This window comes from Panthera onca, chromosome F1 (assembly GCF_046562875.1).
Source record: "Panthera onca isolate mPanOnc1 chromosome F1, mPanOnc1 haplotype 2, whole genome shotgun sequence".
Lineage (NCBI taxonomy): Eukaryota > Metazoa > Chordata > Mammalia > Carnivora > Felidae > Panthera > Panthera onca.
The window spans coordinates 71,609,228-71,624,834 of NC_138355.1; the positions used below are offsets into that span (position 1 = coordinate 71,609,228).

At 41.3% G+C, this 15,607-nt stretch overlaps 1 protein-coding gene across 6 annotated transcripts in view; it reads left to right on the forward strand.

Moving 5' to 3' along the window:
• Positions 1–15,607, forward strand: part of GATAD2B (GATA zinc finger domain containing 2B) — an 86,593-nt gene that overhangs the window by 29,197 nt on the left and 41,789 nt on the right. The window contains exon 1 of one of the 6 annotated variants that reach the window (XM_060644851.3): positions 82–3,200. The exons of 3 other annotated variants lie outside the window; for them this stretch is intronic. Coding sequence is in view for 2 of the 3 variants with exons in the window: in XM_060644849.3 (XP_060500832.1) it covers positions 11,323–11,375 (53 nt within the window). In the remaining variant the exon portion in view is untranslated. Of the gene's footprint in view, positions 1–81; positions 3,201–8,115; positions 11,376–15,607 lie in introns of those variants that run through there. 2 more of the 6 variants (XM_060644849.3, XM_060644848.2) reach the window with 2 other exon arrangements.

Below are 15,607 nucleotides of genomic sequence, written 5' to 3' on the forward strand. Positions count from 1 at the left end.
CAGTCATTTATCAGATGTCTTTTGTACGTATCTAGGTTATATGGACTTACTGTGTACTTTATTTTTTTTTTAATTTTTTTTTCTTAATGTTTTTATTTATTTTTGAGACAGAGAGAGACAGAGCATGAGCAGGGAAGGGGCAGAGAGAGAGGGAGACACAGAATCGGAAGCAGGCTCCAGGCTCTGAGCCATCAGCACAGAGCCCGATGCAGGGCTCAAGCTCACAGACTGTGAGATCATGACCTGAGCCGAAGTCGGACGCTCAACCGACTGAGCCACCCAGGCGCCCCCTTACTGTGTACTTTAAAAAGAAGTCCTGGATCAAATCTTCTTGTGAGTGGAAATCCTACATGGCTTGTTGGGACGAATACTGGGTATTATATGTAAGTGATGAATCCCTAAATTCTACTTCTGAAATCATTATTACACTATTTAACCAACTTGGATGTAAATTTAAAAAAGAAAGAAAGAAATCATACATGCCTGTCAAAGAACATGTATATTTTACCTCAGTTGTATTTGGCTAATATTTTCTTTAACCTAGTGGCTTAGAGTAGAGATCAATGAGGCAAGCAGAGTGAATTGGGCTCTTGAGTTTTGGCCAAGAAATGCTCAAGCCATCGTGGTGTAATGGAATGAGTACGGGCTTTGGAGCCAGCATCTACTATTGTTAGCTGAGTGAATGACTTCATTCAAATTTCTTAATTTCACCAAGTTAATTTCCATATCTGTAAAATAGGGAAAGGACCCTATCTTCTTGCTTTGTTGTATGGATTAAATAAATATTTAGTGCATTAAATTTAATGCATTAAAATTCTCAGTGAATGTTAGATCTTTTCTTTTTCTTCAGAGCATTACAATTTGGATTACAGTTACCAAGAAGTATTTTAAAATTTACAATTTTCAGCTCACACAATAAGCAGCTTGGTTTGGGGTGATTATGATTTGGCTGAAAAAAAGCAGGGGTGTTGGCTGCCACATAGGTCTTAATTTTCCAGGATCTGAAGAAAAATACCTGTTGATGTATGAGCATCTCTGGTACCTCTAGACTACTAATCAATTTAGTATACAGAGGAGATACTGTGGTGAACATAGTGTACTGCTTTAGCCTGTGTCAAGTTGGAGAATTAAACTGCGTGCTAACAGTAATCACTACCAACTGCTTAGTTGTATCTAAGCCTTTCATACTGTCTCAAAGACTGGTAAAAATTGCCCAGTGTTTACAATGCAGTTAAGTGTATTCAGTGGACTTAAATGAGCATGATGTCTGAACGAAAGTTGAAAAAATACAGTCTCCCCTGCCACGATTAAACATAGAACCTAGTGAGCTTCAGTTTGAAATTCATAGTTTGTCTCTTGTGGAAATGTATTGAATAAGTGGAAAATGGACTATTTTCTTGGCCCCATTTATCACAGACATGATGATTTCCCTTATCTCCTAAAATAGTACAATACCTAGATCTGGAGACCTCTGATGGGCTTCTGTTAAGTACGACTTACTGTGACTGAGATATTACAACATCATCCACTTGAAGCTTAGCTTGGCAGAGTGTAGGGTTTTCCTGTGTAGTTTGTAAATTATTGAATGCCTTTTGCCAGTGGCCAGTACTGCCTATTTCAGATTTAGCTCAGTATTTGTTTTCTGAAAACAGAAATTAATATTAGATTGCTCAGGAAAACTTCTTTTACAGACTGAAATCTTTGGGTAGGGCATAGATTATTTTTCTCTGTGTTCTCTAGACTCTAGAAGCTTTAGCATTTGGAAACATGAGGGTTTTGTGAGAGATTCTGAAGGAAGTCCGTACAATTATGATTTGAGTTTCAGAAGCCCAAATGAGGCAGGCATTTGGGGTGGTTTATTGATAGGAGAGGTCGATTGAAAAATAAGGACACCCCCTCCCCCTTGTTACTCCTTGTTCCTGTTTATAAAGAACTTATTTCCTTAAACAAAGATCCTAGCGTAAGGGTCCTCCAACCGGCACATGTCTAAAGCAATTACTACCGTTCCCCTTCTCTTTGGTTTGCTTGGATTTCTTCCCCACCACTTTCTGACCTTTTATGAGTACGTTTGAGAGATGAAAACTCCTTATAAAGTGATTGGAGACAGTCTCTCTAAAACAGAAAAAGGAAAATTAGGAGAAAGTTTCAGACATGTCTAGAGTCTTGATCAGTCTATAGAAGGACATAGGTGGTGTGGTAAATGGTTTATGGTGGGTGGGACGTTGGCTGGAGTCTGAGGAGGAAGAGTTCTAGGCTGGGACACAGGAAAAGGAGACAGTATTGCAGCCTCACTATGGCTAGGCCTAAACCATTACACATTGTTCAGTTGTGGTAAAATATACATAACAAGGACCTAACCCATTTTTATGGAGTGTACACGTACTGTCATGACTACTTTGCTTGGAAACCGTGCTGTGATTTGTGCTAGATGTGGGTTCAGCTGCCCCAAGTGGTGTGAGTGGTGTGAATCTGCGTCTACCTACCTGTGGGACAGCTCCAGGAACAGATCTCCAAGGAACACGTCTACTGTCTTACCGATGTCTGTTCTTTAGCACTAGCAGTCGGGTTTATTTGTAATTTGGAACATGTTTTGTCATTGATGCTGTGATTTCCTGTCCTGGATGTTGGCTCTGGAAGCTAAACAGTTAAAGCATCATGATTTCAGAGGAAACTAGCTCTCATGAATGAAGGCAAAGTTTGGCACTAGGCCAGAATGATGGGGGGCAGTTAGGGTGGGGAGACTAACTGACTTTTGTACCACAAATGACATTTAAAAAAATTAAGAGATAATTCCATGTCCTGAGGTTATAAACCGGCTTCAACTGGTTTCCACCCCCCCTTCTGCCCCCGCTAGGCATCATGGGTAAAAGTAAGCATCCCCCTGTTTCTTTTGTTTAATGTAACAGTACGCCATGTGATTGGCAGGGCAGTGCCCGCTTGGAGACCGGGTTTATGCAGGTCTCTCAAGGGGGCTGGCACGTATGGGGTCGTCCCTGTGCTATAGAAAAAGCCTTTCTTACGATAGAAAAGAGAAAGGGAGCCTCTCCCCACCTCCTCCCCCCAAAGCCCCCACAAAAACAAAAACCTAAACCCATCTTTTATTCCTTCTTTTCCTCCTTTTTCTGTCCTCCCTCCCCCCATCCCCTTCTTGTCTCCAGCTTTCCTGGCAGCTAGAGGAGGGAGCAGAAAAATGTATACCTGTAAGTACTTTTAACTGTCCTTGCTCCCCCCTCCCTTTTTTCTTTATCTAAAAGCAGAAACTCAGAATTGCTCTGAGTTCTTCACAGCCTTTTCCTGACTGTGTGTAGAAGGTGATATGCTGAGGTTTCTAATGGGATTGAAATAATAAATACTGTTGCTTTTTACAATTTGTTGTGGAGTAATTGTTTCTCATACAGAGCTCCTTTCGGTTTGGATCCTCAGTCGTCCTGCTTCACCCTTTTGCTGTAATGGTCTCTGGCTTCTAGTTTTCTTTGAGCTGAAGCTATAAGAAGGATATTATGCTCAGGTTTCCTTTTTCTTTCTTTTTGAAAAAAATTTCTTTTGTCTGTAGCAGTGATGGTTCTACTCCCCCTTACCCTCACTTACCCCCCCTCCCTTTTCCATGTCAGCTTCAACCCTGCTCTGTGAATGGAGTCAGCCAGCTGACTGAGTGCTGGCATCACGCCAGCGGCTGCAAAGCAGTGAGAATGTGCGCGCGCTCGCGTGTGTAAGTGTGTACAGAACACAAAGGGAGAGGCCTGCAGCCTAGGAAATCACAGGCTATTATATAAGGAAGTCTGCGTCATCTCTGCTTACTTGGGCCGATGGACAAGGAAAAGGGGACGGTTTAGAGCAAGAAAAATACCCGTTTGATATACACACACACACACACACATTTTTTTTCCTTGCTGTCTTTAAATAAAATTAGATTTTTTTGTTGTGGCAAAATGAGAGGGAGCTTCTCTGTCCGAGTGACAGTGACTGTGTTCCTAGTGGGAGCTAGTAACTCTTCTGGGAGGTGAAGCAGTCTGTTCCGCATCTGTTTTCCTGCCTCCATTTAGAGGTGTGCCTGCTCAAGGAAGAAGGGTCCCTAAAAGAGAGATGCTGCCTGGATTTAACAGCTGTAATTTGTTAAGATACCCCCCCCCCAAAAAAAAAAAAAAAATGTTTCTAATCATTCCATATTGCCGAGGGTCCAGGAGTGGATGGCCATGGGGGTGCTCTTAGGAGACACAAAAAGCCATATAATAGAGCAAATAATATCGGCTAACTACTCCTTTGAGCGACCCCCCCCATTTCCTCTTTTATTTCTTGTTATTGTTCTATTTAGTGTATTATAAAAATGCAGTGTTCTCTCCTGCCATGTGCTGCGGAGTTAGAGTTATACAAAAGGAAAGTGAGGTAGCGCATGGAAAGAAGGAAAAAAATCTAAGCTTCCAGACTTTGCAAGTGTTGCAGTTTAGAGATTCACTTGGAATGATTGTATGTTTCATTGGTTATTAGGAGCTCAGCATTCATTTAGAAATTGTATTTCAATTTACCACCAATTTACCCTGGTGTCTTTTTTCTCAGTTTCTCTTTATGTGCTTCCTGGCTGTGATACATACATGAAGCGGCTCTTGTGTTAGGTGGAGTGTGAAATAAAGTGTATTAATGAATAAAAGAGGGACATGCTGTTACAGTTGTTTTATGTGAGTTTATTTTTATTTCTTATCTGACCATTCAGAATAATGGTGCTGATATGCAATAATCAAGTAGGGAGAGTTTGGAATGGGAGGAAGCTTTTGAAGTACTTTATCCTATAATAAGGTTTGTCAGGTTGCAGTCTAGAGGAAGCTCCTTAATTCAGTCTTTTTGTTATAGCCTATGAATTTGTACTCTTGCCACATTTTTACATCCAACAATCTTTGAGTATATGTATATTTTTCCCTTTGGCACATGAATTTTGGTGCAAGTGTTAAGAGGTGCACTCTGATCTGTCTCCCTCTCTCTCCTCCCCCACACTCTTTGTCTCAAAAAAAAAAAAAAATAATAATACATTAAACAAAAATTAAAAAACAAAAAAAGGGGGGTGTCTGGGTGGCCCAGTCGATTAAGTGTCTGACTTCGGCTCAGGTCATGATCTCACAGCTTATGAGTTCAAGCCCCGCGTTGGGCTCTGTGCTGACAGCTCAGAGCCTGGAGCCTGCTTCGGATTCTGTGTCTCCCTCTCTTTCTGGCCCTACCCTGCTCACACTCTGTCTCTCTCTCTCTTTCTCAAAATCAAAATAATAAACATTTAAAAACACAAAAAGAGGTGCATATGAGGTTATACTTTTTTGTATCTATTTTTTAATGTTTATTTTTTGAGAGAGAGAACACAAGCAGGGGAAGGGCAGTGAGCAAGACAGAGACAGAGGATCCAAAGCAGTCTCCACACTGAGAGCAGAGAGCCCGATGTGGGGCTCAACCGGGAGATCATTGACCTGAGTCGAAGTCGGATGCGGATGTTTAACAGACTGAGCCACCCAGGTGCCCTGAGGTTATACTTTCTTTAAGGGTTGCTGGGTAGGATTTACCAGAGCAGCTGGCCTGAGCTCATTTCCTAGGCTGCCCCCAGTTATATTCCCCCCAGATAGCTGGGGCCACTCTTCTTCTTTTCCTTTATAAATGAGTTAAGGGAGATTGTTTCCCAGTCGGTTGAATCCTGGGAGACAAAACAGTATCAGACCAGCCTAGCTCAAACCTCGAGACCAAAGATTCAGAGTTGTGAGATTCCCTGGTTCTTAGAAATAATAGTTACCTTTTTAAGTTGATGCTATTTTTAAATTCTATTTGGTAATGTTTTTTTCCATGGGGAATAGCCATTTTACATGTGTGTATGTGTGGTGGTATGTTTACCTCTTACATTGGTTTATATTAAATATAAAGAGAACTGAAGATGTAAAGTTTATTTCACCCCTTACCATCATCTCTAATTTAAGATTCTGTCTGTATTGTGATGCTTGCTTATTGGACCAATAGGTTTTAAAAAAGATCTTTGCAGCCTTTTATTTCTAACTTTTTTCCTGGTGCCTGGAAGCAGATTAGTAGGGATAATCTTACGATTAGGTAGTTATAATCAGTGAGGCATAAGTTAATACATTCTATTAATGGACAGACTTTGTGTTTCTTCTCATAGGCCCTAGTTATTGTTTAGGAGTGGATGAAGAGTTTTGAAGGATGCATGGAATCTGTCCTTTGAGCATCTCTGTCTCTATCACTTGTTTTAAATGATGTCTGGCAGAATTTTCTTTATATGTCAGAACTTTTGTACTGATTTATTATAATATGTGCTAGCATAACTATTATTATTTTATTCTGACTTATTATAAGAGGGTGGGGGGGAGGATTGCTTACCTCCTATTCATGGGGCTTTTAGGCAACACACCCTAACTTGTCATATTTAAGCATAGAGGCCTTTATGATCCTTGGTGTACAATAACTGAACACTGTCACCTAAAGCTCATCACCTAAGTTCTTGCATTCAGTGAAGTTTAATGTGGTAGTTAATGTGGTGACACAGTTAATGTGGTAAACTCAGTGAAACAGAAGAAACACTGTAAGAGCAAGTAAATAGCAACCGTCTTTGCATTCTTATTCAGAATAACTGTCTTACCAGTTTGGATCAAAAAACCAAAAATGGCAATATAGATAGATACTACATAATATGATGATTAAGAATATGGACCTTAGCTGAGTCAGTTGAGCATCCGACTTCAGCTCAGGTCATGGTCTTGCATAGTGGGTTTGAACCCTGCATCGGGCTCTGTGCTAACAAAGAGCTCAGAGACTGGAGCCTGCTTCAGATACTGTGTCTCCCTCTCTCTCTCTCCCCCTCCCCTGCTCATGCTCTCTCTCTCTCTGTCTCTCAAAAATAAATGTTAAAAAGGAAAAAAAAAATGGCCATTGAAGTAAGAGAGACCTTTGTGTTTGAATTAGGCTTAACTATTTACAGACTGTGAGACCTTGGAAAGTTACGTAGTTTATCTGTTTTCTGTAAAAGGATAATTATTAAAATTTAAAACTCTGCTATAAAGGGCTTAAATGTGATAAGGTATTATAAAGCACTTTAGAGCTTAGCCAATAAGAGCTCAGTGAATTAAGTTAACAACTGTTACTGATATTCTGTCTGTTGGGTTTACTGCTGTTTTCAGTGCTCTTACTAGTTTCTTTTAGCCAGTCTGTGGCTACCTCTATTTTTTATTTTCGTGATGTATTTTGATTAAGAGTGGGTTTATTGACCTACACGTTGGACGAGTTTAGATCAGAAGTCAGCAAACTACTGATTGTTTTTGTAAATAAAGTTTTATTGGAACACAGCCACACATATTTCCTTACAACAATGGAATTGAATAGATGGCCCACAAAGTCTGTAAAATATTTACTATCTGGGGTGCCTGAGGGGCTCAGTGGGTTAAGTGTCCAACTTCGACTCAGGTCCTGATCTCTTGGTTCATGAGTTTGAGCCACATGTCAAGCTCCGTGCTGACAACTCAGAGCCTGGAGTCTGTTTTGGATTCTGTGTCTCCCTCTCTCTCTCTGCCCCTCCCCCTTGCGCGCTCTCTCTGTCTCTCTCTCTCAAAAATAAATAAACATTAAAAAATTTTTTTTAAAGTGTAGCCTGGGTGGCTCAGTTGATTAAGCATCCGACTTCAGCTCAGGTCATGATCTCATGGGTTGAGTACGAGCCCCAGGTGGGAATCTGTGCTGACAGCTTGGAGCGTGGAGCCTGCTTCCAATTCTGTGTCTCCCTCTTTCTTTTTTTTTTTTTTTTCTTTTTTAAATTTTTTTTTCAACGTTTTTTATTTATTTTTGGGACAGAGAGAGACAGAGCATGAACAGGGGAGGGGCAGAGAGAGAGGGAGACACAGAATCAGAAACAGACTCCAGGCTCCGAGCCATAGGCCCAGAGCCCGACGCGGGGCTCGAACTCACGGACCGCGAGATCGTGACCTGGCTGAAGTCGGACGCTTAACCGACTGCGCCACCCAGGCGCCCCTGTGTCTCCCTCTTTCTCTCCACCCCTCCCCCACTCATGCTCTTTATCTGTCTCTCATAAGTAAACATTAAAAAAGAATTTTAATAAATAAATTAAATATTTATTATCTGGCCCTTGACAGAAGAAGCTTGCAGACCCATGGTCTAGGTCTAGATCACTTTTCCTAGAAAAGTGAGCCAGGAAGGAAGTTCTAGAAATCCAAAGGGAGGTAATTAAAATTGACTAAACTTAAATGAACTAGAAGGAGTGGGTTTTTGGTATGGGATTTTGTAGCCTGGCGGATAGCAGAAGGAAGATACGTTGACATAGCTGATATGAATTAAGGTAAAGGAAAGTAACGTTTGGAGTTGGTTAGGTAATAATATTGGGGCATTTCATATGGTGGTATTAAAGAGGAGTACAAACAAGAAGGGTTTGCCACCAAGTAGTTTGCATTGAACCTGGAAGATAGGGGCGCCGGGCTGGCTCAGTTGGTGGAGCATGCAGCTCTTGATCTTGGGGTTGTGAGTTTGAGCCCCACGTTGGGCATAGAGCTTCCATTTTAAAAAATCTGGAAAAGACATGAATTGGTAGGTTTCTTTGTTAAACATGTGGATTAGTTGTCAGAGTGTGGTCTGTGGATTCCTTGGGATTCCTGAGAGCGTTTCGGAGAGTCTTGAGATCAAAACTGTTTTATAGTAATACAAAGGCTTTTTTTGTTTGTTTGTTTGATTTTGCCTTTTTCACTGTGTTGACATTTGCACTGATGATCCAGAAGTAATGGTCAGTAAAACTGCTGGTGCCTTTGCATGAATCAGAGCAGTGGCACTAAACTATACTAATATTCATTGTATTCTTCACTGCTGTACAGTTCAAACTTGCAGTTTAAAAAAAAAGATGCAGTTTCACTTGAAAAATATTTTGATGGAGTGGAAATAAATTTTACTTTATCTTGACCTTTCAGAACATGGCTTTTGAATATTTTGTGTGATAAAGTGGGAAATGCTCATGAAGCACTTTTGCTGTGTGCTGAACGACAGTGGTCTCAAGGAAAAGGACAGTCGAGTTGCAGGCTAACTAGCTGCTTTCTTCGTAGAACCGTTCCTACTTGATGAAAGAATAATCAACACACTGTGGTCTGTAGACTTGGGTATCTGACAGACATTCTTGAAAACTTACAAGAACAACTTGATTATATTTGTGCCCGGTGATAAAAGTAGAATAAAAATTAAACCAGAGTTGGACAGCTCAGAACTTACTTTTATGATGAGATTAGTGGTGACATTACCCAGTATGATTCGTTTTTATATTGTATAATGAAATATGTCAGCACTTGAGATGTGCATGACTTAGTGGACCAGAATTTTCCAAATGACAAATGCATGATGTAACAAAATCACGTGTGGGTAAAAGATCTATTCAGAGTGTGAGATAAGATGGACCAATGGGTTTTAATGTTACAGTGTGAAAAGTTCATTGATAAGGTTTCAGATTTCAAATTGCAACTAACCCTTGGAAACTGTTAATTGAGGTAAAAGTCACATAACATAGAATTAACCATTTTAACTTGTATGATTCAGTGGCATTTAACACAGTTGCAGTGTTGGGCCACTACCACCTAAATCAAGTCCCACAACAGTTTCATCACCCCAAAAGGAAACCTGTACCCACTAAGCCATCACTACCCATTTCTCCTTCCCTCAGCATCTGGCAAGCACTAATGTGCTTCCTGTCTTGATGGAGTATCTGTTCTGGATATTTTACACCCATGGAATCCTAGGACATGTGACCTTTCGTGTCTGGTTCCTTTCACGTAGCATGTTCTTGAGGTTCATTCGTGTTGTAGTGTTTATCAGTACTTTATTCCTTTTCACATCTGAGTAACATTCCACTTTAGGGATATACCACATTTGGCTTGTCCGTGCATGAGTTGATGGACATTTCAGTTTTTTCCACCTTTTTGGCTACTGTAAATATTACTGCTATACACATTTTTCTGTACGTTTTTGACTGGATCCCTGTTTTCAGTTCTTTTGGACATTTACCTCTAAATGGAGTTGCTGAGTCATGTGATAATTCTAACTTTTTGAAGAACCACCAAGCCATTTTCCAAAGCAACTGTACCATTTTATGTTCCTACCAGCAATGTACAGTTCTAGGATTCCAGTTTCTCCACATCCTCAACACTTACTATTTCCTGCCCTTTTTATCACAGCCATCTTAATGGGTGTGAGTTGGTACCTCATTGTGGTCTCAATTTGCATTTCTCTAATGACTAATGATCTTTGCATGTGCTTATTAGCCATTAATATATCTTCTTGTTGAAGTCCTTTGTCTGCATCTGTCGAGCTTTGAGTATATCAAAGACGAAGGAATCCACAGTTCTGATCATTTGAAAAGATTGCTAGAATACCCTTCTCTGGTATCAGTACGAACTCATAAGTTTTAATTTATACACCTGTTTATGTACACGTGTGCACATACAGAGATAGAACTAGATGTGTGCGTGCCGGTGCGTGTACACGGATTTCCTTTTTCTGAGAGGACTTGGAAGCAGTTACGCCACCATAGCGATGAGCACGCATGACACCAGGTCTTGTTTTCTAAATGCTATTGTCTGGGGGAAGAAACTCGAGTTCCTTGGAGAAGTGACTTAGGGCAAAGGAAAAACGTCCTTTGGACCTGAAACATGACGTGGCTACCAGGAGAGAATGAAATGCTAAAACAAACAAACAAACAAAGTGGTGTACCAACTTGAAGGAGCTTTCAACACCGGATCTGGGACAATTTGAAGAACAAAATAAGTAATGATAGTAACAGATTATAACCCATGGGATAAAATAAATATCCCTAAGCCCACGGTGCTGCAAATAAATATTTGAATAAATAAATACGAGACAGCCATGTATTACAGTAAAATTCAAATTAATATAGAAGGAATGATGGAAACATTAGGCAGATACTAATAATGGTTACAGGCAAGAATTGTCTGTGAATGCTAAAGTTAGTCGGTGGAAGTTGGATGCAAAATGAGATTTTGCGTAGCCTCAGAGTATCTCTTCATAGTAACGTTCAGTGGAGAAACCCGTCAGACCCCACCTCCCTCAAGTGATTACAGTTAACATCATCATAATGCAACACGTTGACATCATGTGCTTGCTGAGAGGGTACACTGAGAAGGGTACAGTATTGCTTTTGTGCTATTTTTGTCAAAAATACGTAACTTCAATCTAATGAGAAGACATCACATTAACCCAAATTTGGGGACATTTGACAAAAGGGCTGGCTGCAAAAGTGTGAATGTGAAGAAAGAATAAAAACTGTCCCAGTTAGGAGGAGAGATGTTGGAGATCCACAAGAGCAGTGTGGGGCTGCAGACTGAATGTGGAAGCAGGTATGGGAACCCAGCTGTCTGGGGTTAATGAAGCCAGACATTAATGAGATTTGCAAAAAATGTGAAATAGTGCCACTCTTCTCACTGTACTGTTCTCTTTTTTGAGAAAATAGTTGTTGTTTTTTCTTATAAAGGATATGTCACTCATGTTAACTTGGAATGTGGGCTTTTTTTTTTTTTTAATGAACTAACATTTTTAAAATTCTGTTTTAATTTCTGATATAGTGACTGTTGATAGCTCTAGCCACAAGCAAAATCTCTTTGGAGCCACTGATTTTTTTTTTTTTTTTTTTTTTTTTACATTTATTTATTTTTGAGAGACAGAGACAGAGCACAAGTGGGGGAGGGGCAGAGAGAGAGGGGGAGACACAGAACCCGAAGCAGGCTCCAGGCTCCGAGCTGTCAGCACAGAGCCCGATGCGGGACTCGAACCCACAAACTGCAAGATCATGACCTGAGCTCAACTGGCTGAGCCACCCAGGCGCCCCTGGAGCCACTGATTTTTAAAAGTGTCTTCTTAAAGGGTTCCTGAGACCAAAAAGTTTTGTGAGCCAGGAGAGTGTGCATGATAACTGCAACAAAGACCCCCCCAAATACGATGGCTCAAACAAGATACAAAGTATCTCTTTCTTGTACTTGCCTGATGTCCATGGTTCTTGTTGCTGTATTGCTTCATGTGGTAGCTCAGGAATCGAGTTTCTCTGACATGAACTTTTCTGCTGATGCCCAGGACAGCGGTTCGCATGCTTTAGTGTACGTAGTCACCAGGAGGGCTTGTTAAAACACTACTGCTAGTCCCCATCCCCAGCAGTTCTCTTTTTTCTTTGTAATGTTTTTTTGGGGGGAGGCGGGGGGAGAGCGAGCGCGCGTGCGCCCGCGAGTGAGCGGGGAAGGGGCAGAGAGAAAGAGGGAGGGAGAATCCTAAGCAGGCTCTGCCCTGACAATGCAGAGCCTTATGTGGGGCTCGATCCCACAAACTGTGAGAACACGACCTGAGCCAAAATCGAGTTATACGCTTAACCAACTGAGCCACCCAGGCCTCCCTTTTTGGGGGATTTTTAACTTACCTGACAGTAGGTGACGTAGCAGTGAATAATGTAGACCAGTCTTTCACTCCACAGACTTTAAAATTCAGTGGAGGGAGAAAACCGACAATAAGCAAATGCAAAAACAAAATAAAAACAGAAAGCAGAAACAAAACCAAACCAAACCACGTAGTGGAGTGCGCCTGGCTCCTCCTTAGTTGGAGGAGCATGTGATTCTTGATTTCAGGGTTGTGAGTTTGAGCTCCGTGTTGAGTAGCGATTACTTAAAAATAAAATCTTTAAAAAAAACCGAGTTTGGGTGCCGTTTGTAGTTTTAAATAGTCGGATCCATGCTGTTCTACCTAAGAAGAGCTAAGACAGTTTCTAATTCAATGTCATATATGTATGTAATTTTTGCTGCTTTAATTTGGAGAAGTGAGTCTTGCCTCAGCAGGAAGTTGATAAAAGGGAATTGTACTTTTCTTTGAACCCCAGCTCCTTTCTTTAAGCTTGATGCTTTTGCAGCAGCTTTAGGAATATTTGCAGTAATCTGCCAGCATCTCTGTAGTTGTGTCAGATTGTTTTCTCTGATTGGCCAGATTTATTTCCAGTTTGCCAGATATCGTTAGTATAATGAGCACTTTAGAGTCAGGTATGCTGTGTTTCTATCCTGTTGGGAGAGTAGGGTGGTCTCTTTTGATTCTGTGTTATCTAAGTCTCCTCTTAATGGAAAATTGTTAATAGAGATCCACATCGATGCGCTTGGTCACACCTTTACTATTCCACCAGTTCCTGGATCCTAGAGATTGCTACCACTGGACCTGTGTGGAAGCAGTCTCTGAAGTGCTCCAATGAGGGGCGCCCAGGTAGCTCAGTTGGTTGAGCATCCGACTCTTGATTTCGGCTCAGGTAATGATCCCGAGGTCATGGGATCAAGCCCCATGTCGGGCTCTGCACTGAGCATCGAGCCTGCTTGAGATTCTCTCTCTCCCTCTGCCCCTCTCTTCCCCTCCTGTGCACAGATCTCACTCTCTCAATAAACAAAGAAACAAAATGATCCAATGAAATGGTACATTTGGAGATAATTTCACTCTTTGTAGCATCTAAGATGAAACCTGTTGTGTAGCCATTTTGTTATCCCTTAGGGGCTCTTACCCCCATCTGAGGAATCGGTTTCAGAGTTTGGTTTATATGTGTGTAAATTCCTTTTGGGAGCTGAAATAGGTTACGTTCTGGGAAAGTGCAGAGTTAATTGCCGGGAGTGATTGGCAATAGGAGGCATTAGGTAGCTGGGAAGGAACTCAGCTTTCTGGTTTGCATCTGGGTGGCTTGGGTAGCTTGAAGATGTGCAGGACAAGACCATTGCTTGGCAGGGCCTGCAAGTGCAGTGTGCTTCCGGTTTGGTGGCAGATAAATGGCTGTTCGTTCTGCTGCACGGCTGCAGGGAGAAGGCACAAGCCCCCAGTCTCTGAGGCACTGGTGAGAGAGATAGAATTTGCACCTATGAGTGTGTCTGTCCCTTTGAAGTACGCGGATTGTCGTTGGGAGACTTGAGTAGGCCTGCTCTTTGTGGGATAACTAGGTAGCTAGGCTGCTGCTTTCAGCATTCTCCCTTCTCCGCTATGACTAATTTAGTAGATAGAGCTGTAAATATTCTTGAAGGATATCTGGAGAAAATTTTGTGAGGCCAGAATCTTGGGAGATTTTCCAGTGGCTTGTAGGTCACTGTTTCCCTGTCACCACCACCTCCCAGCTCTTGTTTCCTCAAAATGTAGAAATGTGGTTACTCTCACCATGAATTCAAATGCCTCTGGCTTTTATTAGTCTGTTTCTGAATGTGTGGGTGTGGTAAACACATGCTTCATGTGTGTGCTGCTGTTTGCATGTATCATACCTATGCAAGATAATAATTGAATAAAAGTCTTCAGTGATGGAACGGAACATTACAGGCGACCGCCATCAGTGAAATGAAGCGGGCACCCCTTGCCATCCCTGGTGTGGTAGAAGGGGCATGTCCTGGGCACTGAAATTAGATCTAGGTTTTAACCGTGACTCTCCTGTCGTGTGTGACCTTGGGCATGTTTATTTAGTCTTTCTGAGTCTCCGTTACCTCATTCATAGGATGTGTGGGGGAAATATGGACTGTACTGAGAATTAAGTGAAAAACTGTTGCTGTGGTTCTTAATCCACAGTTTTGGTATTAGCCATCACTCAACTGTTGTTCTCCTATTTTGCCTTCCTCTTTGCCCCCAAACACACCTTGCTACTTTTCTTCCTATTGAAATACACTTTCCCCCAACTGTTTTCAGATTTGTGTGATGAATGGTTTATCTGGGAAGAGGCTCTCCCGAACATGTGTGTACAGAATATACTTAGGAGATCTTCTGAGCAGGGTGAAAAATCTCAACCATTCAAAACTCTTCTTTCCTTCCACCCATTGTGGGTGGGGTTTTATCCACCCTGGGATGAAACATGAAAAATACTTGTTTTTGTTTCTCCCTTCAAGTGTTATCCCAGTAGTATTCCTCCAGAAACGCTATATTTGTTCTATTTTGCACAAAGAAAAATGGAGTTTTCTAGATGAGTTCTGGAGGAGATTGGAAAAATGTGGCTTGCTTAGCAATTTACAACCTAAATTGCTTACTTGCCTGTTTCTTTTGTGAAAGTTTAGGCCAATCATTCTTAAACTGTAAAGTGCCTAATAATCAGCAAGAAAAACAAAATGCAGATCCTTTGCTTAGGAAATTCCAGTTTATTACTTTGAAATGGGCCTGTGAAGAGGCATTTTATTTTTTAGTTTTTAATCTCTCTTTTAAGTTTTTATGTATTTTGAGAGAGCAAGAGAGTCACAAGCCTGGGAAAGGCAGAGAGAAAGAGAAAGAATCCCTAGCAGGTTCCACGCCATTAGCACAGAGCCCAGTGCCGGGGCTCGATCTCATGAACTGTGAGATCATGACCTGAGCCGAAATCCAGAGTCAGATGCCTGACCAACTGAGTCACCCAGGTGCCCTGCGATGATGCATTTTAAATAAATATCTGTAGTAATTCTGGTCCAGGTAGTCTAAAACAACACTTAGAGAAACACCGATTTAAAGTAAAAGAAAAATGACAAAACTAAATGTCTCAGGTGCCATCCACGGATCACACCTTGGTCTGCGTGGTCTTCTATAGAGATACTTCTCCAAACCTTCTCTAGGGGAGGACCAG